Source organism: Dicentrarchus labrax, unplaced genomic scaffold, assembly GCF_905237075.1.
Source record: "Dicentrarchus labrax unplaced genomic scaffold, dlabrax2021, whole genome shotgun sequence".
Taxonomy (NCBI): Eukaryota; Metazoa; Chordata; class Actinopteri; family Moronidae; genus Dicentrarchus; species Dicentrarchus labrax.
Genome location: NW_026136721.1, coordinates 17,176,652 through 17,202,265, shown reverse-complemented (window position 1 = coordinate 17,202,265; position 25,614 = coordinate 17,176,652). Strand labels below are relative to the sequence as shown.

Sequence of the window (25,614 nt, the reverse complement as noted above, 5' to 3'; positions counted from 1 at the left end):
TTTTTAAACGCAAACAGAGAAGGTATAAAGAATAAACAGATAACAATGAAGACGAAGGGAGATATTTCCAACTTTTTTGCAAAAAAAAACAAATCAGGCACAGATCAGGCACAGACAGACCTCAGCCCAGATATCAGCAGCCCGGGCAGCTCCCAACATGAAACTAGCCAGGCAAGTCATTCATTAATTCTCATACCAATGGCGTCTTTATTTGATCATTGAGCTGAGTCTTGCGTCTAGTGTCCGTGATGTGCAGCCTTCTCTTTGTTTTGCCAAGACACCGACTTTTCCCATGGGTGTTTTTGATTTCCTAATGGATGACGGTGCACCGGTTTAATTGCTGCACCAGAAACTGAAAGTGAAACTTAGGTCCATTTCCTCCAGCCACTTTCTGTCTGTCATAGAGCTCTTTTTTCTGAGTTTAACTCAACAGTTATTAGGAAATGTCAGTGTCAGTGCCAGGTTAGCTCAGTCGGTAGAGCTGGCGACCCATGTACAGAGTTGCTGCAGTGACCCGGGTTTGAATCCGACTGGCGGTATCCCAGGATTTTCCTTTATTGGGCCTAGTATATTGCCCCCCTCATAAAACCTTGACCACCCTCTAGCCACCCCCCGTATAAAAGTCTAGTTCCGCCACTGGGTTCAAGGGAGAATTGATGAGCGAGGAAATGTCAAATAAGAGACTTGGGATGTATCGTTGGTGTTTACACTGTTAGCACAGGAGCTTTGGACCACTGGGAGGAAAAGGTTTTCTGCCCAGGACTCGTGAGAGGAATGTGAAAACTACCTCAGTGTTGTTGGACTGAGGACAAAATAGATACTACAATGGCCTCTTGGGGTATAAAGTGGTATTCCAAGACAGAAGGGGTTGGGGCTAGCTGGTTAGCACATCTCTGCAATACAATACATAGACATCTCTGAAATAACATCAAAACTGTTATTTCTTCACATTAAGTTTTTTGAATCTTTGAATATTTTAAACAAAAAATCTTATTCTTTCTTATTCTTCTTTATATTGCAACTTTAAAGTGGCAGCTCTTTTTGACATAAAAGTCAGCAATAAGAGAGCAAATGTGAGCAATTTGTAAAGTTTTTATTTTTTAATTTTATTTGGACTGAGTAGTAATTGGCACTAAGAGGAGGTCAGGGCTAACAGGCCATGGATAATAAAAAATAACTAATTAACTAAATAAATAAATAAAACAAAGAAATAAATCCTCATAAAATACCCAAAACTGTGCTAAATACAACATACACTACACTCACTCTATTTATCTTTGGTTTATGCTTCCTATTGATGAGTTATGGTACCTATGTTTTATTTGATTTCATTTACACGTTTTTTTCATATTATCAGCACAAAATGTAGATCAGGCAGGGGTTTCTGTACATTAAAGTAGAACAGTGAGGTTAGGTGCCTTTCCCAGGGGCACTTTATAGGTTTTATGGGAGCAGAGTGACATTCACAGTTTCATTTCCCAGCATATGTTCTTCCATCTGTGTAACAAATAATGTGAACGGCTAAAGTTGCACACTTGCAGATACGCTTCTAACCTGTAAATCTTTTAGTGAGGACACACTGTCTTCTTCTTTTTTTTATCTGTTGTTAATCCCGGTTTGTTCTGCTGTGGAAACTACTTATCAAATTATCTTCAGTACTGTATTTGTTCTTTTCTTATCTAGAGTATATCCTTCTTCTGTGCTGCAGCAAATAGGCTACCGAACTTCCCCACAGGGATCATTAAAGTTTCATCCAATCTTAAAAGAAAGAAAAATAGAAGATAGCACAATTTGCGAGGCATATTAAATAACAAAGAATGCATGTAGATGCTTCTTAAGATGATGTCGCTTTCCAGCGTCACACCGAGCCTCAAGTCTGCCAACAAGATTGATCGCTACGCAAGCAATTGAACTTGTTCAAACGTGTACTTTTGAGTTAGATGCATATTATTTATCTTCTTATCTGACTTCTTACACCTGAAAAAGGTGGGTTTTCAGACTTGTGAAGACTGCATACTCCTTATCATATCATTACAAAAGCTATGCTGCATTACGAAGGCGTGAACCGCAGATGGGTAAAGTCAACGCATACTTCATTCTCAACTCAATGCACTGTAGTCCTTTTATTGCATTGTGAGGGAGTTTTAATGTTGATGACGTGTTTTCTGTCAGGCTCCACTGTATGGAATACTGAGACAATGCTAATCTTTTCTTCTGTTTGAAAGCAGCAAGAAACTATGTGCTGTTGTTAAAATAGTTCAATAGTAACTCTTTCCCTTATGGGGCAAATTAGTTTATGGCCTTCTTCTTATGGAGATCTAGATATAGGACTGCAACAGGTACACAAGAAAAGTAAGTTCAGTCAGGACCACTTTTGTCAAAATAACTTTTATTCCAAAGCAGAATGTTACATTTGGTGGTATGGCTCTGTTCTGGGACCTCCTTGCCCTTCCACATGCCTACGTGGAAAACCTTTCCATGTATGCACCATGTGCATACATGGAAAGGTTTAAGACGAGGAGAGCGGCAGCAGAGACCCCCCCCAGAGAACAGAACAGAGTAAGCATCAATGGAAATCAGAAAATGACATTGATTAATTAGATACAACATAAAAAGGAGGAGCAGGGGTGAAGCTGGGTTGCAAAACGACTTGTAGAGGAAGCAGCAAAGATAGGCAAGCTAAAGCAGCTTAAATAAGGCGTCCTGAATTATATTTGCCAATTGGATGCTTGAGGGAATCAGCTGAGCCGTCAGCTGGCTGTATATCGTTTCCAATAGGAAGCTTAGGAGGAATCAGCTGAGCCATCAGTTGATGTGCGTTTACGATTAGCTGTGATCAGCTGATGTAGCTGGAATTGAGAGCTGAGCTTGACTTCGTGGCCTGCCTGAACTAACGCTGTGCTTAATTTTTGCTTCAGCTCTGAAAGTTTTGTCAGAGTGATGAATGGACGTAAATGCACAGACAGAGTTATATGGAGGTGATTTAATTTTCCTTTTATTGTTGTACAGTCCATACATTTTAAAGGTCCAGTGTGTAACATTTCGAAGGACCTATTGGCAGAAATGGAATATAATAATCATTGCACGAGACATGATATTGTTAACTTAAAAGTTTTTCCCCTCACCCATCTGTGCTCTACCCACACCCTTCTTTCTTTTCCTCACTCACATTTTCTATATAAATTTCTGTCTCCAACTCTGTCTCCTTTCTAGCAAAAACAAGTCAATGAACAATGGATGGAAAGGCTGAAGTTGCAGAGGAGTGAATCTAGTCTTTCACTACTGATTAAATTATCAGCTTGGCGCCCCATTGGAGGCACAAAGGCATGAAATTGCTTGACATTTTTTCTCCTTACGCACTCTGCCATTAGCCATTTCCTCAGCTACATTTCACAGCGAGGAGGACAGCAAGAGCCTCTGAAAGTCGTTTTGGAGTAACTCAAGGATTTGTCAAGCGTTGTGTTGTGTAAAGGTAGACAGACATTAAACTTCATGAAAAAGATGCCTGTGCAAACAGACAAACTGTAGAGTAAGTGTGAAATGAAGTGACTGTTGGAGAACATACTCTGAAAATAGAAACATCTGAGGCTACATCTTTATGCATATATACACACAGACACAGTTTATTTTATTTTATTATTTTAAATTTAAGCACCCAGAGTTGCTGAAATGTTTTCATTAGTGATCATAACCTCCTTGTTAACACCGGCACACACATAGACCAACACAACTAGACTTCTGTCTCTTGCTCTTTGCACACACATTCTTTCCACAAAGACAAACCTCTAATGTACCTTGACTCTCTCCTGTCCTACCTCAGTAGCTCAATAGGGACTTTTATAACTTTTTAAAACAGCCCAAGGCTTTCTCTTTTCACCCCCCTGCAGGACTCATGGGATGATTCAAACACGCTGCACCACCCTCCCTGACCCAGACACAGACACTACAAAAGTCAGGGGGCCTTTATGCATTCTGTCTCGATTTAACTCTCTAAAAGTCAAAGGCTGTCGCTTTTCCTGTCTTCAGTCTTGTCTCAATGCATCACTCAACACCACTTCTTAAAATTTTAAAAGTTTTCAAAGTGCTTCTTGGATGGGATTGGACGTTGGCAGTAGGGGCACTGAGGCAGATGACGGAGCATTTAACGTGAAAAGGTTAAAGGTTTGCGTCCCAAATGGCAAGGTGGCGATAAGGTGGTGTGGCTTTCAATGGTTTTGAAGAGGAAAAGGGCAGGATGAATGTCAGCCAAGTCTTCTGGGAAATATAAATCACACTAAAAAGCCAGGATTTGAACATTTTCCGCAAGGCTTTCTGCACAACCTCTGACACTGCTTTCAAAAATATACAAAATTAAGTCATTTCTTTTGAAAGAATGCAGATTCAGAAGGTTGTATTTATGACCACAAGGGAAATTCCATCGAGTCAGCCATCATGCACAGATGATGTGTGAATTCTGTTTCTTTTTTCCCCCACATTTAGTAATTACAGATTCTATGGATAAAATCCAATATTTTGAATATCCCTGAAATGCTGATATTTTTGAGAGAAATGGTCTGCCATGCTTCACTGATGACTAAGGCAGTGGCAGTTCACAAAAGCATTTGTTTCTTGAAATGAAATAGTTCACTTAAACAAACTGAAAGTGAGAATGATATTTTTGAGGTTAGTGAGAGCTAAGAATCGAAGATGACTTTGAAACCATAAAGGGGAAGCTGATGAGTTGGTCATGCAGTATTTATTTAAAATTTCAGAAACTATTTTTTAAAATTTACAAATAACCTTTACAGCCAAAATGAAACATGGAAAATAAGACTTCAAATACAAAGGACCTTAAAATGTGGTTTGCAAAATATGCCTATGAATTTTATATTCCATTTCTGCCAATACAGCCTGCTAAATGTTACGCAGAATATTCTTAGATATCACATTCCGGTGCATCTATACTTCTGATTTCTGTCTTTCTTTTTGAATATCAGAATGTACCTCTCCCCTTCTTCCTCTGTTTTTCCCCAGAATGAATTAAGATAAAAACCATTTCATGTTGATGTATTTCTGTCCTGCTTATCTTGTCAGGTTGGACAAATATGGACGCTGTATAAAATGGCCTTGTCGCGACTGAAGGTCAAAACAGATCTATGAGAGAGAGGAGGGGGCCTGGGGATTGTTGGCGTGAGAGAGCGAGAGAGAAAGGGAGGAATAATGTAAGAATTGGAGGCAGAGAGGGAAAGGAGACAGTTTTCTCTAATAATAATGAATTGCAAAGATAACAGCCTAGCTGCAGAATCCTGCTATCTGCACCATGAAAAAACACAACCACGCGAGGGCCTGACCAGAAACGTTATGGCTTTTTGTGTGTACACACGGTTGTGTATGTGTGTTACAGAGTGACTTACAAAGACAGTAGACGTGAGACTTAGCATTTGACTGAGCATAACCGACAGTTAACTACAGTCATGAATCATATGTTTTACTTTTATATTTGATAGTCACAAGATATGATCCTCAGTTCAGTGGAGACCACGAAGATATGAGCATCTTTGTGTACAAGCATGTGTGCTAGCAGCCATGCTAGCGGCTTTGTGGGCATTTCACTCTAAACTCATCACTAGCATGCTAAATATATGTTATATATTTTGTTAAGTTTTGTATTTATATTATCCCAAATGTTTCCAATAGTTCTGTCAGTTAAACGCGCTATTAACAAACCCATTTTAACGCCCTCAATTTTTTTATTGTGAGATTAACGTCCTTTTTGGCCTAGCACACTTTGTAGTTTTTTTCACATGCTGTTGCAACAACTAGTAACATTAGAAAAACTACAACACCACATCGGATCTAGCTAGACCGGAAACAAAACAACAGGCACGCCGCACAGAAGTAGTAGAAGTTACGTTTTGAGTGGATGGCGAGCGCAAGATGCCGAAATGGATGCCATCAACAGGCTTGTCTGTTTGAGTAACTGGCTCAAAGCAAAGAAGTAGTAGGCTTACCTTTTATTGGTAACCGTTACTGTTCATTCTTTCTGAAATAAGAGGCTGGGTTGAGCCTCTGATGAATAAAGAGCAGTAGCCTGACTGCTATGTTCAAAGAAAACTTGAGAAAAGTATTAAGCCATGGTTTAACTGCACTGTAGGCTGAATCCAAGTTTACCTTACATGTGCACTTTGTAATTTTATTTTGTATCGCCCTGTTTTGATCCCTTAGAAAGGCCTGTTGAAGGAGCTGTTTGTGGGACAAAGTATTTTTTTCACCCTTTGATTGATGGACAGTGTTACATTGTGTGAGAGATTATTTGCTCCAAGTGAGAATGTTAGTGTGAAATTGAACAATACAGTATATGCCAATGTTGTTTTCAATAAAAAAAAAAACATTTGCACAAAGTAAGCCGATCCACTTTTCCATGTTGATAAGAGCATTAAAATGAGAAAAAATAATGGGACAAAAAGAAATCAAGGGACATTTAGACTAGATAAAAATGTGCGATTAATTGCGAGTTAACTATGACATTAATGCGATTAATCGTGATTAAATATTTTAATCGTTTGACAGCACTAGTTTCCAACAATGATCACTGGTGGTAGGAATGACATACTGGCCATCCCTTCCTTGTTTTTAAGTCATTATTTTCCTCAAACTCGCAATTTAACAAGTAATCCCAAAGCCCATATGAGAATGCTGATACCTCAAGTGAGCACAGGACACATTCATAAATTAAGAACATCATCATTCAAAGAACAGCAATAAAATATACAGCATTAACACTGGCCTCCAGACTCTCCTCCAACACATAAATTATACAAAGTTAATCAAGTTGAAACTTGTATGAAACCTCAAACCCAATTTTTCAGCTGTTAATCAATGTTCATGGCAATTTTATTATAAAACCCATCCATCCTGGTAATACTCAAAATAATGCATCACAAAGCAGCATTTTCTGAGGTTTTCTGTTTCCAACTACTGACAGTGACAGAACTGATTTGTTCTTACAGTTTAAGGATTACAGACATTATCATACAAGTTATTTTTATTTTTTAATATTTTTTTTTTCATTACAGTATCTCCTACTCAGACACTCCTATGTTTGCCTTCGCTTCCTCATGCTGCTTGCATTACATTATCCCTTGAGTGTTAAAATCTTTATGCCAAAGAAAATTTTAAAAAGTTTGTGGTGGTCAAATTGTGTAAATGAGTAGTTGACATCCTGGAGATATGAGTTTTCCACCTTACAAATGTACAGATACGCTACATTATGACTCTTTATGGGCAATTTTAAACTGAGGAAAAACTGAGGTAAAGTAATGGATGGCATGTTTGTGAAGGGAACCGACAGGTGAGTTAAAACAAAGGCGATAGCAAACAGGGAGTGTGGTGTTGAGAAGGAGAAAGAGGGTCCAGACATAGAGTGAAAGATAGTCAGTATGTATGTGTGTGCCTGTCCATCAGAGCAGGTTTAAGCCTGCAGCAGCGTCACTGTAATTGCCTCAGCTGTCAAACCAGCCAAAGATCCTCACATCACTGCTGTTGACTAGGCCAGCAAGCTCTCTATCTCTCTCTCCCTCTCTCACTCTCCCTCTCTCTCACCATTGCACATGCAAAACTTTAGGATAATGAATAATAGGATAAGTTGTTTTGTTTTCATTCCCTGCACCTTTCTTTTAATATTTGTCTGTCTGTGTGGTTGTCTGTCTCTCTCTTTGTTTCTCTTCTTCTTCACCTCTGAGTGCTGCAGCATACACTCTTTTTACAGATCAATAAGTCAGGCCCAATGTGAAGTGTCTGCTTCCAAAACTTATTATATCACTTGGATACTCAGCACTGCACAGCAGCAAACCTTCCCTCACCTTTAATCCACCTCATGACTCTTCTACTCCTCCAATACCCTTACCTTCAACCCGGAATAAATACCACAGTTAGCTCTGACAAACAGCAAACTCAGACATGTTGACCGAGGAAGGAGTTTAATTCATAGAGGTCTTAATAAACCATTAAATTAAAAAAATATATATATGAAAATGTCAATTGGCTGGAGTTCTTTTATTCTCTTATGAGACACAAATCTGGAGACTTTTTATATGCTGGTAAAAGCCTGAAGATAACAAAGTAAGCTTTGTTGAAACTTGGGCAGTTTCTTCTAATAGCTTTCCATTTCTCCAAACAAAGTACAGGGCACATCATAAGTCATTAAGTCTGATACGGACTAATAAACTTCCATTTTCATTCAAATACGAGGAGCAAATTAGTGGGGTGAGATGACTTAACTGTAATGCAAACCAGTGTGTTTTAAGCATTTTCTTAAATCAAGTGACATCTTGACACTAGTGTTCTGCTCTACTTCAGCCTATTACAACTTAATGAAAGAGAATAATAAATCTGTTGAATCTGCATTTGAAATGAACTCAATAAGTTGATGTTCTTTTTGTCTAAAAAGATGTATATAAGTACTCAACTCAATGGCTTCTCAAGGTGAGTCGCTTTTACAATCAGATAAAACAACCAACTAATGAAGCACATACACTGAAAATAAAAGCAGCAGAAAAGGAGCAATGTAGAAACAGAAATATATTTTAAAGTGCCTGTTCATTACTCGGGTGCAACCAAACATGGAAAACCACTGTCAAGGGAGCTTTTCTCTGTCTGCTAATGTTTAGTTCTTTAGATTGCAACCCTGAAATGTAGAATTATTCCACACCAAAAGGCTTGTGAGGAGAATATACATTTTCTCCAACCTGGGGACTCTAGTGAAGGGAAGGGCATTAACAGAGGAAGCTCGGTACGATAACTGCCAGCCAAAGTGCCTTTGGCCAAGGCACTGATGCTTGTTTATGTCTCTGTTGTTTGGCCACAAACTGGACACACGTCCTGAGTTCTGTTAATCTACCCTTTGGCTTGAATGCGTTATCCCTTCAACCTCTCAGCAGGGATTGGGAAACCAACCTTCTGAAGTGCCCTTGAGCAACCCTTGTCTGGAAAAGTGCCCTTATAGCAAAGCATTTTTTTTCTTATTTGACTTTTGTTGTGAGAGCGCTGCTTAATTTGTTATACTCATAAATTGTAATTCTGTCCACTTTGCCGAAATCTCTCTTTATTTAATTTCACTTGCCAACATGCCCTTGAGCGAAGCACTGTGCTTATCTAACACCACCAAGCTGTTTAATCATCTCATGTTGTTTTCAACTTTGAGTCACAGACTTAGCTACTGACCCTTCACGCTCCAAGGGGAGTGACTCCGACCATGGCCAGAGCACTTTAGAGCAGTAACAGTTCTTCATATTTGTTCTTGTAGGTTTTCTGAAAGACAAAGGAAAGAGTTACTACATAGTAAAATGATTAGAAACCCCCCAAAAAACTCAGTAGTTCTTGAAAAAAGTAGGATGTATTAGGTCACTCTATGGGCAACCAAATATTGGCTATGCAGCGTTAGGTACCTCAAAATGATTTGTGCAATACTTTAATAATTTGCAATAATCTGAGTCTTTACAAGGATGTTTTAAATGGATTTTCATACCCTTTACCCTAACCCTAACAATAACCAAAAAACTGCTTGGACTAAAAACTGTCCTTTTATACAACACAGAACAGTAATACACAAGCAATGTTACAATAACTTCATGACTTCATGTTCCTCAGACCATAGAAAGAAGTCTGTCCAAACAAGGTTTTTTAAAAGGGCACCGAAAACAATTCACCAATTACTTAAAGTTGAAAAGTTGAAAAGAAACCTTCCTTAAGAACATGGCAGTGGTGATACCTTTTCTATCCAAAGTTAAAATGTTATAAATAAATGTTTGTCATTTTAAGAGATTTGATTGTTGTAGAAGCTGCAGTCATTGTGACAGATAGCAAATGTGCTCCTCTTAAACCATCTAAATCCAACAGGTTTAGGAAAGGTACAAAAAGGTACAATGTAACAATGAAAAACAGCACTTACTAATTTGTTCTTTACTTTTAAATTGTGTGTTCAAGAGACAACATGCCGTTCAATGTTTAACTTCATGTAACACTAGAGGGTTGTACTGTATGTCACTGCGGGTGTGTGATTCCTTTGTTTCCACAGTAAATAGTGTGTGACTAAAGGGCGTTTATGCTTCCCAGGCTGGAGTCCCCGACTCGAACCCTGACCCTGGAGGCCCCCAGAGGGGTGGAGGTCAATGCTGGAGTGGGAGACTTTACAGCATCCTGTAGGAAAGACCTCCTGTTGCAGTCTTCAGAAGGAGAGGTGAGTGTGTTTCCATATTTTTGTTTGTGTGTGTCTGTGTAGGTGTGTGTATGTGTGTGTGTTTCTATATGAAAATGTCTGTGAGAATGAAGTGATGAGTATGTTTTGGTATGTTGGAGAATACTAGCCTGTATATGTGTATCTGTCTGTGTTGTGGAGTGTGTGGGTATTTGTTATTAAGAGAAATAGACAGAAGAGAGAAACTGACAAAAATAGCTATGTTCATGTGTAAATGGAAGGGACAACACAAAGTATAAAACCAGTCAGGTGTGTGTGTGTGTGTGTGTGTGTGTGTGTGTGTGTGTGTGTGTCTATAGACTCTGTGGCACTCTATAGTGTTGGGCCCGCTTCATTAAAGTACCTTATTAGGCTAATGAGCGTCATCAATCCAGGCGACCTTGTCCTCCTTTTCTCCCCTCCTCCTCTCATCCCTCCTTTCTTCCCCTCTTCTGTTTGGGAGAAGTGACTTCATTAAAGCTGGTTTGATGAGGTTCCCTGTCAGTTGCTGCTGCTCTGTGTGTGTATTTGTATATGTGTATATCATTGTTAGCCTGCTATCTCACTGTCAAGCTCTTTGCATAGCAGCCTGCCACGTTGCGTGAGCACCAAAGCAGACTTAGCCATTATCCGTGTGTGTGTGTGTGTGTGTGTGTGTGTGTGTGTGTGCATGTTTTTGTGTGTGAATGACAATGACAGTGAGTGCGACGAACGAGAGGGGGCCATTCTTCTGTTAATTACTGAGTTAATGACACACTATGCTCCAGTGGACATGCAACATGGCAGGCTGATGCACACACACACACACACACACACACACACACACACACACACACACACACACGAGTCCTCTATCACAAATACACACAGTCACATTCTCATACACAGCCCAAAACGCACACACATACACACACACACACACACACACACACACACAGATAATATAAGTCTGCGATAAGAACAGTAAAAGTTTGATGCTCCTCTTCTAAACTCATTTCTCATTTCCTCTCCTGTATCACAATATGTTTTATTCTCTTCTTTTCTTTTTCTCCTTCTGCTTTTCTTTTCTTCTCCTTTCTTCCTCCCTCTCATTTCCTTATTTTGTTTCTTTCCAATGTGCCTTACTTTTGAAAAGTAGACAACTGTATCCATGTGACCAGACACTAGAGGGTCTGAGTTAAATTAAGCACATGGAGGTCACCAAACTCTTGGGACAGCTTTGGCATATTGGTAACAAAATAATAAGGGAGAATGTCAGATATATAATAGATGGTGGTATTTTCAAATATATAATTAATATGTGCAGCCAGGCAGAGTGCCATACAGTGTACTACAGCTGTGGAGAGAGCACATAATGCATTGTAGGCTGTGTATGTCTAGACAAATACTACATGACTAGGCCTCAAAATAGTACAAAAATGTCTGCCTCAAGTAAAAGTATTTTGTGTCATTGTTATTTCAACTATGAAGAGGTAAATGTTACAAAATAGTAAAAAATACCCTATTTTGAAAGAAAAAAAGAAAACTCTTGGTGACTCTGCCTGGACTATGTTTTTATTGCATATCGTACCAATAATATGTCAGGTGGATAGTTTTTTTTGTTTTTTTTAGGCGACAACGTGTTTTAGCATTAGTAAACCTATAGTCCCACATTTAAGTTAAGGTCTTATACAGATGTTATTTACTATTGGCTTAATGTCTGATGCAAAACCTTCCTTATCACTTGAGTAAAACCAAAACAACTGACTGCTGAAATGGTAAGAGGATCTATCAAAAACTAGGGAAGGCAATTAATTTGACTATTAATTTGAGAGAATACTTTCAATGGGGACAGATTACTAAATTGAGGAAACAAAGTAAGTATTTGAACATACAATTTAGTAATCTGAGAGAATGATCTGTTATTTTGGGTATTACTGCAGGCCAGTTTAGCTCTCCATGGTTCTCTGTGTGGTTGCATGGGTTTCCTCCAGGTGTATCGTCACATGTGCATAAAGTGTGAATGTGACTGCTTGTCTATATGTGTTAGGCCTGTGATAGATTGGTGACCTGCTTCTAACCTAGTGTATGACTCCTGCTCACTGCAACCCCGAACAGGATAAAGTGTCTAGAAAACAAATAAATGGATGAATGAATTTATAATTTAAAGGTACAGATTACTTATTTTGAGAAAAGTTTGCCCTCCTTCGGGGTCTGAAAAAATTTCACGCCACACTGCCCCAAATGTTGTCACATAACAATGAGAAAGGAAGTAACTAAATAATAAAAAAGAAATAATAATAACTCATAAAAAAGGATACACGGTTAGTGAAGTAATGGTCACCATGATCGGCAAATTGTTGTTTGTTTATTTTCCTTGCATAAATCATATTCATTCAACTTAGTTTGACTCCATATTTTCACCCTTGGTCATCAATGCCGCCCCTGCAGTGGCTCTATGATCCACCAGTGGGCCCTGCCCCACAGTTTGAGAACCACTGAGTTCTGGAGAGTCCAAAAGTACTGAAATCCCAAAGCTAGTCTGGCTGAGGTTCCAGTGAAACATTTCTGGGGGCAGATAGTTGGCTAAGTTTGCAGGTCTGATGCCATTTGTTTTTATCCTTTTCTTTTGGTCTGTGTCATGCAGTTTTTTGATGGAGGGCAGACATCCAATCACCTGCTCAGCAGAGCCGAGCACATTGGGTGCCAGAGAGAAACTGAGGCTGTTTTAATCATTTATGTTGTTACCCATGGTGCCCTTCTTACATCGTGGTGTTTGTGTCTATCGTATTGTTATGGCTGTATGATTTTACTGTTAAACTGAGTGTAAAGGCAAAAAATAATTTTAACAAGGCCCTTTGCTTCTTATTTAAACTTCCCCTCTACCCCTTACCATGTCCCTTCTTCTCTCACATCTCTCCCTTGTCCCTTATTTTCTACTTTCTTCCCTTTCTCATCCTCCTTTAGTTGTTTTTGTTTGTTTGTTTTTATTTACTTTCCTCTTCTTCATCTTCTTCTCATCCTCCTCCCCCCTCCTCTCCTTCTCAGCCTCTCAGTCCTTCATCTCTAAGTAACCCAGCCTATCTAATTAACTTTCCACTGCCAGGGTTATACATCACTGTGGCTGTCACTTCCCAGGGAAAGGGGTGGGGAGGGAGGATTATAATTTTTACCTCTTTTCTGTCATCTTTCTTTCTCTCTCTGTCTCTGTTTCGTGTATTCTTTTGTCTCTTTCTGTTGTTCGTTCATCCATTATCTCTCTCGTTCTCTCTTTCTCTCTGTGTGTGTCTCTCTCTTTCTGTCATCCCTGCATAAATAGATGTCTCCCTATTAATGGTGAACAATAGCATTAAGTAGTGTGTAACGAGGATTGTGGTGTGTGTCTTTGGCTAAGCTTGATACAATGAAAGGCTTGAGAAAATGACGGACCAACCTTGTCACCCTTTACTACGGCACCCGTTTGCCACACATACTGAAAAAAACCTCACTAAGGAATGCTACAAGAATGGTGTTCAGAAGGCTCAAATTGTCCAAATGATTACAGTGTCCTTACACAGTGTAAAATGTCAGCTGTAGAGCAACTCTTCTGACAAAAATGTAAGGTTACACTTAAAAAAAGGTAGCCATGAGAATATAACCCTCTTTGGCAGAAAGGGCTGAGGGCAAAATATATTATTATAACCCAGACTAATTCCTATGGTGGAAAAAGGGGGCATCGCATCTTTTTGGTTTATTTTCTCTTTGCATTAATCTTTCAGTCACTCCAGTACCCAACAAAATACCACCTGAAATCCAAATACAGGCCTTATGCTAAATGGCTTAGCCTAGCATAGCTCAGTTGTGAGATGTCTGTGGGCTGATTTGCAACTTTGCTTAAGCAGGGCAATGCACCTTTAAATGTATCTAAAGAATGATAGATGGTCTAACAAAAGTAGACCTTGTACATACCAGATCTAGTTACTAAGTTACTAATTTCACATCAACAAATAAATTAGATTAAACTATTAAACTTAAAATCTAAACCTATGACATTGTCTCATTTTGGGTAAGTATATGAAATAAAACACATATTCTCAAGAAAAATGTAAATGTTTAAAATGTATATCTTTCAGCAAAGCACAATACTTATCATGTATTCATAATAATGAAGTCCTATCAGTTCAAAGGTGACCCTGACCACTGACCTGGAAGAGCAAAAGAAATGTGTTTCCCTACAGGGTCAACTAAAGATAGACAAACAGACAAGCTGACATACTGTATCTGTCGAGACATTACAGCATGAGTTCAATCAAGTTGTCAAATGTAATCGAGAGTTGATGTGAAACTGTCCTCCAAACAATATGCTTCTCATATATATCATATTTATTATAACCATATCTGACCAAACAACTTTTGGTTTCTCCTTCATCTCTCTCTGCAAGAAGACACTCAACACTTTTATATTTTTTTTTTGTTACTTTTCTTTTGAAAAGTGTCCTTTGATTTTTCTCTTTTGACCATTCATTATTCGTGGGTATATAGCTGAATTCTAAAATATCAGAAAGATGCTGTGACTACACAAAGAACAGCTCCAGGTTACATTATTCACACATGAGGTAATTTTGCATTTTGGGAGCAGATGATTATCCTGACATTATTAACGTTGCCATATATCGGTAAAAATATACAATTCAGCCATTTCAAAAGCTGACTGTTGTGAAGGAACAACTTTAAAGATATTGTATGGAGGCAGGAGGGCAAAGACAGTCAGGTAAAGTCTGGTAAAGAGACAGACAGATACAAACAGACATGAGGAGACAAGAAGAGAAGCAACCTGAATGGCAGATAAATCAGTTCAACAAATAGAAACTGGCATACAGGCAGAGTACTCACTGCAGCCATATACTGTTGGACATCCCAACTATTTTATTCTGTGTTTTCTCCTGTCTGTCTGCATGCCCCAGTCTGGTGCTGGCTCCTCTCTAGAGATCATACTATGCCCTTAAACCATTTTATGACATGAGTATCCAATGACATAATGTATCAGGCATCAGGCAGTCCATCCAGGGTCCATTTTATATGAGGACGTGTGTTATCCCAACCCAGTCTCATACAAAAATGTACCCTGACTACATTACAATTCACTTCGGACCAACGTAGTCAGGGTACGTTTTTGTGTGAGACTGGGTTGGTTATCCTTGACCTTAGAGGCACACATTTGATTGCTACCAAGATGATAGATTAAACTCTACAGCAATTGTTCTGACATTTATGAAAGTTATGATAATAATCTGTGACATTTTCATATAGATTTTTATATATAATTAGCCACAGACAAGGAAGCGTTTGCATTTCACATCCCCTCCTGTAGCTATCCCCTCTGTCAAAACCCTTTCAGCTCAGCATGCCCCTTGCAAACAAACAAAAATTTCACTAGACTTGACTAAACTAGAACACTGTTATTGTCCAATTTCAAGATGCTGAAGAGCTGAAATAGTGGAAATAATCTGTTGAAAATTCATCCAAATCACTCGTTTTACACAAACGTGTTGCAGTTACTGAGTTTACTATTTGGGTTTATTGTACAATTTTGAATATAATATGAAATATCCATAAAATATGTCACTTAGTCAGGGGTCGTCAGTTTACTAAATTATAGAAAAGGGGTCCCTTAAGGAAAAGGTTGGGAACCACTGCTATGGAGAATCCTCCTGCTTACCTGTCCAGCTCAAGTAGATTATGTGTAATGTCTGGTGTGACTGCTGACAATGGTGCTTACCATGGGACCACCAGGGTTCTGGGAGCTATCCAACAACACTTGCATTTGTTGAGCTTTGTAAAAGCTATTGCTTTTTTGTCTATTTGCAGAACATTTATTTTTATCTTGGAAATGTTATCGTTTACCAACTTCTGATGATTTTAATTTGCTGCCATATGCATCAAAATGACTGGTCATAAACACCTTAAGATGGTGCTGATAAATGCTGATAACTACACATCGATTTTCTTAACAATGTTTTTTTTTTTTTTTTTTCTTCTTTTATACTGTTTGCTCCCTCCTTTGTAACCTTTCTTACATACTTACCTACATACATTGGGCAGCAACACCATGTCATTGCGCTCATGTGTAGCATGTTACCAGTATACATCTCTCCCACAGTCTGCAAAGGAAGTATCACGTCTCTGTCTGCCAACCAGCCAAAATATACTTACATACACCCATAAAAAGAACAGCTTATCCAAATAGCATTCCTTTTCATCCATTCTCATACAAGCTTTCCCCGACCGCTGACACCATCAAATGAACAGGGGAGAGCGGATGAAGGGGGGGATAGAGGGAGGATCGGATGAGTAGGAGGTGGAGGAGGATGGCAGAAAATAGATGTTTCTGTCGATTTTGCAGGAGAAAATAAAGGCGTGCGGGACAGCGAGGCTTAAAGCCAAATCAATGTTGTCAGCAGCTGGCACTTAAGAAGGGGCCATTAAAGTTTAAAAAGTTTGGAAAGCAGCGCTGGAATTAGGGCCAAATGGGTTAGAGGTAGGGGAGCGCTGGCTTCCATTAAAATCAAAGCCAACAAGAGCTGACAGATCCTCTCAGGATTCCTGCAGTCCTCCTGGCTTTTTTTTTATCAACTCCCTTTCTCTCTCTCTCTCTCTCTCTATCCTACATTCATTCACTCCATCTTTCTTTGCTGTCTATCCATTTTCTTCAGGTTTGCCCACCCTCTCACTCCCTCTGTACTTGTATCTTTGTTGATTGTTTTTACTTTAACTTTTCATCAATCTATCCTTTCCCCTACACATCCCATCATATGCGCTTTATGCACCCACAGCTCTTTTCAGCAACTCTTTCAACTCTTTCTCTTTATATTGGAGAAGTTGTTTCGCCTCACTCGCCATTCATCTTAACTGACAACTCCTTAGAGAGTAGACCCCTCACAAACTGAAACATGGAACCTACATTTGCTAAAAATTAGTTGAGTTTTTATCATTGGCAGTTGTCAGCTGTAGAAATTCTGAGGATTTTGTAAGTCGGCAGACTGAAGTCACTAAAGTTAACTTTTATTTCCACTGATGGCTCCAAGTATCTGTTGGATTATAGCCTTAATATTAAACAGGATCATTGTCAAAGGGTTAGTAGTCAAATATTCTCTTTCTTAATAAATTTGGAGTGTCAGAAAGGCTACATTTGCTGTTAAGTGGAAAGGTCCAGTGCACTGGGATACACTGGAGCACCAATTAGTGTGCAAAATCGTTACATTTTGATGTTTATTTGCTGTTTGTTGAGAAGCAGAAAGCACAGAAATGCTCTCCGGGGAGTGATACTACAACACACAGCAAATACTGTCTAAATGCCATCGAGTAGGATGCTAAAGTAGTTTGTGGTTTTACTGGGAAACGCCTGAATGTAAATTATAGAGTATTCATGCAGGCGTTACATGTCTACTTGTTGTAATTTTGGTTTTAAGTGGTGGTGAACTCCATTGCTGACAGAGTTATAGCCAGTCAAAACATTTCTTTAGAGAGCATATGTTATTGTATTTATTTTATTATTATTATTATTATTATTATTATTATTATTATTATTATTATTATTATTCATGCACATGCATGGATTGTGCATGGATTAGTTCATTATTTTGTTGTATTATTATTATTATTATTATTATTATGAGGAAATTATGTTTGACATCTAGCAAGTAAACAATAGCAAAGCAATAGCTCTAACATAGAAAATTACACCATATACAAAATGAACAATTTGTGTTCCCTTTAACTTGTTTGGCAAAGTGCCATTACCTTTAATTGTTTTCAGTATGTAAATGAGTATACTGTGGGTTGAATGCCTTGCATGGTACATTTGCATTTATGTGTTCATGATATGAACAAAAATAATAATTGAAGTTTGCTTCTTCTGCTGCTGACTGCTGCAAGGTGAAATCAGGTTAACTACAGAAACTTTTAACAAAGTAAGGTTACCATGGAGTTTTATTGTTTGTTGACACATTGCTGGGGTTTATTAAGACGCTATAGCCTGGAGGTGTTATTGGCCTGGTACACTGGGACTAGCTTTTTTTCATTTTTCGCTGCTTGTTGTTTCACCTGCGGGTAACGCAGAGTGGTGAGTGAATTAGAATGCTGGCAGGGGGTAACTCCCTGTCGTACACATTGATGCTGTGGTGAAATATATCACATACACACAAAATAAGTAATAAAAATGCACATGTTAAAGCAATTAATACACAATGTATGTCGACACACACATATACATACTAGCTTCCAGCCACATACCAACTCAAATACCTAAAAATGCACAGACACTAAAACACATATATGTGCATTCACAGCACTAGAGCCCCTTTTTTTTGTTTTTATCAACTAACTCCACTCTTTGAGAATCTGCATCTATGTATGTGAATAATTGTGTGTTTGTAAGTGAGAGATAACAGATTATCAGATACCTGGCAATAGCTGGGAAGAGCGGATGTTTTTCAAAAGGTATAATTAACGTCAGAAAATTCATTAGCCAATACTTCACACTGCCCGAGGCCATCATCATAGATGTGTGTGTGTGTGTGTGTGTGTGTGTTTGTGATGCTGTCAGTCTGATGTAATTCTGTCTCAGTCTTTCAATGTGTGTGGGAGTTTTGTCTTTTTATCTCCCTCCTCTTATTTGTGTGACAATCTGTCACAGCATGTGTTTGTGTAATGTAATTCTGCGGCTGCTTCACCGTCACAGTGTTGTGTGTGTATGTGTGTTACTGTTACAGTCTCTATTTCTGTCTAACTGTGCATGTTTGCGCAAATGCCTTTGTCTGTCTAAGTTGTGTGTGTGTGTGTATGTGTGTGTGTGTGTGTGTGTGTAGTACAGTAGAGCAGACTGATATCGCTTTATGTCCCCACTACATCTGGGTTACTACACTCTCACTCTATCTCAAGCCACTGTCATTTAGTCCATTGTCAGCTCCCATTCCAGCGTCTGTCCATTCAACACGCCTAATGGTCTGTGTAATACACTCCGATAGCTTCACAACCTCCCACCTATTTGTGTTGTTGTTAGTGTGTGTGTGTGTGTGTGTGTGTGTGTGTGTGTGTGTGTGTGTGTGTGTTTGTGTGTCTGTGTGTGCGCACAGGGCAAGCAAGAGAATGAAAGAAAAGGAGAATGGGAGGCAAGGTGAGCTGAGGCTGAGAGAACATAGAGGTTGAACTGTGTGTGTTTGTGTGTGCAGAATTCTGTGTTATTGAGTGTCTATGTGCTGGTAAAACTGTTCCTGTTATTGTCCTTTCAACCTCTCCCCCCACACTCCCCTACTCATCCATCCTCTCAGTCAAATACTTTCGAATGGCTCGAATGGGCCCAAGCAAGAGTCTGATCATATGAGCGACACAGGCTGCATTTTTTGTCAAGCAATCAAGGCAAACCAACCTGAATGTGATTTCATCACATTTGAGATTGTTCCTTAAGAGCCTTTTATTTTAGCCGGAGGCAGCCACTCTTCAGTAGGGTTTTTCCCTACTGAATTAGACAGCTTCAGATACTTTCACCTTTAGCATTTTTTTCTGTATTCATTCACGCTTGGGTATGTCTTCCAAACAAAAAAATAAAGAGAACAATAAATAAGGAGATGCCACTGTTCCACAAGGAATGTCAGTTTATTGTGTAGTGGGCAGTGGACAATTTGAACACACCAGTTAACCAATTAGTTAGCCAATTATCTTTTAATCAGACAGATAAAGCGGGTAAGGTAACAGACACAACTTTTTAAAAAAACTTCTTTTAAACAGTAATTAGATCCAGGAAACTCAAGGAGACAATTAATGGCATCCATTCATTTACAGGTCTACAAATAGAATATAATACTTATAGGTATATTTATCACCTAAATATAAGAATTATGGCATTTTTGTTACCTTAGAATGAGCATTCAGTTTCTACGGACAGACTAAACACTGGCTTTGGATAGAGCCCTTCTAGTTTTTTTCAAGTTTCACAGCCACCATAGACTTCACCACTAGCTGCCACTGAATCCTACATACTGGTCTCATCTAAAACACATTAACTACAGCTCACACTGGTAAACAAGAGCGAGCTTTGTACATTGGTACCAAAAGTATATTTGTCCCTTGGTGGAACATGTTTTAACACTTTTTACAGTGCTACTGATAAACATATAAAGATGCAGAAAAGAAAGTAAAGTGAAAGCTTAAGCTAAAGTGTCTTTGGGTATTTGTATCTAATATGACTGTATAAAATGTACCTGCATTTCTGTACCCCCTTAATCCTTCATACTCACCTCTCTTCCTCTCCTGTCCTCCCAGAATAGACTTCCTCCTCCTCCCAGTCTCCAAAACACATTCATACACTCCTTCCCCCTCCTAACTACTCCTCAACACACTCCACAACACTCGCTCTTCCTCTTGATCTCCCTCCAAAGGCACTTTAACCCTCTTATCTCCTCTGCTGTCTTTTCCCCTCCACCTCCCTATTCCTTTCATCCCAGGAAAAGCTTGTCCTTTTCTTGCCGCCTTCCCCTCCTCTCTCGCCGCTCATTCACCTCCCACCCTCTTTCACCTGTTCCTCAGCTGTGCCAAAGGAAATCATCCATGAAAAATGTTTTCACCCTCCATAATTGCCGCTTCTTGCATGTTTCCCATCTCCTTGACGCCAGAGCCACGTGCTTGCTAAACTGATGTCGGAGAGAGATGGGCTCAGACACACATACTGTATGCAAAGACCCAGCCACCCACGCAGACTTGTACATTTTGTGCAAATGTGCCAGGGACACATACACATAGAGACAGTCGTATAAGACACAGACAGACACACACATTTTGTCATTACACAGGGAGTCAACAAAATAACATTAACATTTCAACAGGCAGGAAAGTGTATTGTGACTGTGTCACAGAGGTTTAGATTCAACTCTATGATCATTTGTGAGTTTGTAGTAGTTTTATATTCTGTTATATAGTGTGTTATAAGGAGTTCCTACTATTGTGTACACTGTCTGTTTTGTAAATGTACATGGACATGTTACTGCATGTATGTGCACATTTACCCTCACAGGTACAATAGATCAAAAACTGGGGTTGGCATACATACATGTCGAATGAAAATTATCAAAAATAATGATTTTTAGGATTTCATTGTAAATGAAAGATTACATTTCTCATTCTAGATTCAATTCATTTTTTTGACATTTCTCTTTGGTTTTTAAAACCATTTCAAAACCTGTTTGATCATTATTTATTATCATGTAATAATATAATAATGTTTAATGTTTTACCTTTTTTTAAGTGCTCATGTGAATTAAATAGACTTTTGCTCCTGGCTTAATTAGGGTCCCTGTGGATCCTTACCAAATTTTAAAATGTCTTAAATTTAGTTTTTGATGTTCAAGGTCTAAAGATGTCTTAAAATGTCTGGAATTGTTGAAGGGGAGGCATTACATTTGATCTAGGGCAGAATGAATGAGCGCAATTTCCTTACGCTTATTCATTGAGCAGCGGTGCTAAAGTTTCACACAATCATCGCAATCAGTGGGTTACTAATGATTTTCACTGGCACCCTGGCACACTGTGCAAACACGATTACACTCTCCTCATTCTTCAAAAACATCTGCGTAAAAAGGTACTGTTTTTACTAGGAAGGATCACACCACAACAATATTTCATTTAAAAGTCTTAATGGAAATTCAGGAGGTTTTGATGTTAGGGATAGATGAATTCATGTGGATGTGGAAGGAAGAAGGTGGAAAAACTTGTCCTCTCTTAGGTTGGTCTGAGAGGTTGTGTTGATGGTTGGGCAGAGGGAGGCTCAGTGTCAGGGTTCAGTCTCTGGCGTGTTTTCCACACGAGTTGCTTACAGGCCCCGAGACGGTACCTAGAATGAGATGTGGAAGAGGTGTGCACTTGACTGAATAGGAAGGGATGATGGGAGAGAGGGTGAAGGGATGTAAGTAGGGATGAGCAGAGGGAAGGATAGGGTAGGGATAAGGTGAATGGATGAAGGGTCGAGAGAACTGAGGAAAAGAGGGTGGAATTTTTTATTTTGGCGCCCATGTTAACAGATTAGAGCAGAGAATACGTAAGGAAGTCTGTAGTTGTTGGTCAGGATCCAGCATCCAGCACAGGTCTTCTGAAAGAAGCAGCTGAAAGTTAGGCGCACAGAAAAATATTAAGCTCCTTTCCAGCAAACCTTGAAAAAACGCCAAAAGTCTGGATGAATGGACAGGACTTTGAATGCGCTGGTAATGCCTGCTTTAGAAAACCAAGCACTATGGCTTGCCAAGCGGATCAGGGTGATGGTGTAATTGATGGTTGCATATTGCATGGAGAAATCTGGACTAGGAATGACACCGTTGATGCTTGGAATGTATGAATTGTGTGGGAAGACAGGTCTATAATTAGCCTTTTTTGTCTGGAGTATCTCTTACCTATTAGGCTGATGCAGAATACTGGAATAGGCTGACTGTCAAATGGGCCTAGGATAGTTGGATCCAGTTGGAAATTAAGGAGAAAGCTGTAGATTACCAACTTGATAAACCTGTGGTGGGGCACCTTGAGCTACTGGACAAGGTTTTTGTGCTGCTGTGTTAATTAGGAGAGGATGAGGAGCAGAATCCGCATTGCCGTAAGCAGCTAAATGAAGGGTAGAGGAAGGGATGATGGGATGGAATGATGTATGTGCACAGAGATTTTGTGAAGACTGCAAACAGGGATGAAAAGAAAGCTGAGATAAATTGGGACAAGTCGGACACAAAGGGAGCAGGCAGAGGGGGAAATACAACTTGGCTCCCACCAGGACGTTCTGCAACTACATTGGCTGTGATTGGCCCTGGCAAGGAAGCTGGAAGTAAATTGATGATTGTAGTAGATGATTGCAGTGTTGATGGAGGCTAAGTAGAGACTAAACAATCTTGTCTTATTGTCGTTGCGGTGGAAGAGAATACCTTACCCTTTCAGGAATCGTTGGAGGCTTGCGTTTGTGACGCGAAGGCGAGGGCACACCCCACTGTGGTATAACTGGCAACTGTGCAATATGGAGTCTGCCTGTGACGAGGAGAGGTTTGGTGCTGGACTGTGCAGGTATGCCTTCGCGTTGGACGAGGGAGAGGAGGCCTGAGATCTACCCAGAATTGGAGAGATTTCATTAGGCTGGAGACGCCAGAGTTATATCCCAAGTGGTTTTCAAACAAAGTGGTTGCCGTACGCGTTTGCATGTTGTGTGTGCAGCAGCAGTGATCTGTCTCTGTCAACAGATTCATCACACATTCACAAACATATTACTGGCGATTTTCAAGTTGCATCTCGTATTTACAGCGGTGAATAGAAAACCTACATTTTGCAAAATCACGTCCAGCTGGGTTCGATCTTACTAGAGAAAAATCAGTATTATATCCAAGCTCTTTTCTCTACATCGTAAGCCACTTAAGCTCAAAGGATAAGTTGGCCTCCAATCACATATTGATTAATGACGTCAACAGTGAGGTAACATTTTGTTTGGGGTTAGTCTAAAACAACCAGTGGACAAGGTGGTGGTATGTTGACCACTGAGCGCAAGCGTCTCTGCTTGGACGCTTGGCTGTGATCTGACTGCTGTGTCATGACTGGAGGCTAATTGGTCTCGAAAAAAAGATCATTATACACATCGCATCTGAATCAGGCAGGTTGATCTGGAGTTCAAAATCCAGAGTAAGTAACTTTGAAGTTTGTTTGATGTTTTTTTGTTTGACAATCATGCTTTTTTTAGGCATAATTCGTCTGTCTTTACTCGAGAGAATCCAACAGGCATTTTTTACTGATCGGTATTGGCTATGTCGAGCTTTATTGTTATTGATCCGATTTGATCTTTTGTTTTACGTCAGCTGTCATACAGCTGTTTTCACTCAAAAACCTTTTGCACGGTGCAGCCATCGTCACCTCTCACGCTATTTCTTTCCTCCACTCTGCTCTTTGTGTGTGAGTGTATGTGCTGGAGCTGCCTGTGCTCGGAGGAGAGAGTAGTAGACAACTGACACAGCCACAGGAAAGGCAGTATGTTTACTGCTGTTTAATTAAACTCATTTTTTAACTTAGCTGCATGTCATTACTATCTATGCGTCCAGTGTTGAGAATCAGTTTGGAGTTTATTCAATGACAGTGTTACATGTCCTGCTTGGAAGGTGGTGGTAGCTTAAGTTAAATAAAGTGTATGGCCTACTAGTTTGTCTATTTCTTTTGCCACAGTAATAATATTATTTTTTGCAGTTTAGAGGTATTAATACTACCATTACCAGGGTAAAACCAACAATAGAGCCTACTTCTTGTTTTGCTTATACGTTTGAAAGATAAAAACATATCATAGGAGAACATAAACAATGTAATCATACGAACACAAACACACACATGCAGAAACAATGTTTGCATGTCCCTGAATAAATGTAAATACAATCCACTCATTCACAAAAGCACTTCTTCATACCTATTTGCAAACAATATTATATTCACAGACATATGTCCTGATACACAAACTCACTCTCGAACACATTCACATGTACAGACCCTCACATACTGATAAAAACAAGCTGACCTAATACTTACAGACACTTTCATTTGGGATGAATGTCAGCGCTAATCCGACCTTAAGCTACGACAAATGACTTCCACTCCCCTTCCTCTATTTCCCTTCCTTCTTTCTGTCCATCCCTCTGCCTGTCCATTCACCACCTCTCCTCTACTTTTCCTTATTGCCTTCTACCTAGCATCCATCCATTCCTATTTTTCTTTCCACCAACCTTCCTCTCACCTCTAGACCTCTTCCTATCGATCTCTTCCTCACTTTACTCTCTAAAATCCCATAATCAGCATCCTCTCCCTCCCTCCTGGTTACTACTCTCCACCTTCTCTACCTCCATCTTTACTTTTTTCTCTCCCCTCCCTCCGTCCTTCCTTCCTCTTCCCCCTCCCTCGGTTTGTTGCAATGATGTTACCAATGTTATAGAAGAAAAAACAGTAATTTCATTGGCAGTTCCTCACATAAACATGCACTGAAATCTCCTCATGTTCCCATCCCATTGCCATGCCCAACTTCATTGTAGGTTTTTGTTGCTATGGTAAGCAGACTGTTGGAATTAGATTGGGGATATGTTGCCAACCGCGACTGAGTCTTTTCCTCTGTAAGGCTGTAACTGAGCCCTGGCAGCTTTTATTGGGGAGCCAAAGGGAAGATGACAGGTGTGCACCAGAGACCTGTTAAAGGCATACCTTGACATTTAGAGATGTAGTGTGGTATTTTCCTTTGTCCGGCACACTGGGAGAGATGTACACATATTCGTTTTTTACTACCTCTTGAAGTGTGTTATTGTCAATATTACTGCTGCCTACTAAAACCAATAGGCATGGCAGGCTAATGAGATGTGCAGATGCTCAGTATGCTGCCAATTTTTGTTTTTGATTGGGTT

General features: G+C 39.5%; 1 protein-coding gene across 1 annotated transcript in view; it reads left to right on the top strand.

Moving 5' to 3' along the window:
• Nucleotides 1–25,614, top strand: part of LOC127355122 (zeta-sarcoglycan) — a 337,940-nt gene that overhangs the window by 307,803 nt on the left and 4,523 nt on the right. Inside the window, exon 7 of the mRNA XM_051385619.1 lies at nucleotides 10,093–10,216. Within this exon, the coding sequence (XP_051241579.1) occupies nucleotides 10,093–10,216 (124 nt within the window). The remainder of the gene's footprint in view (nucleotides 1–10,092; nucleotides 10,217–25,614) is intronic.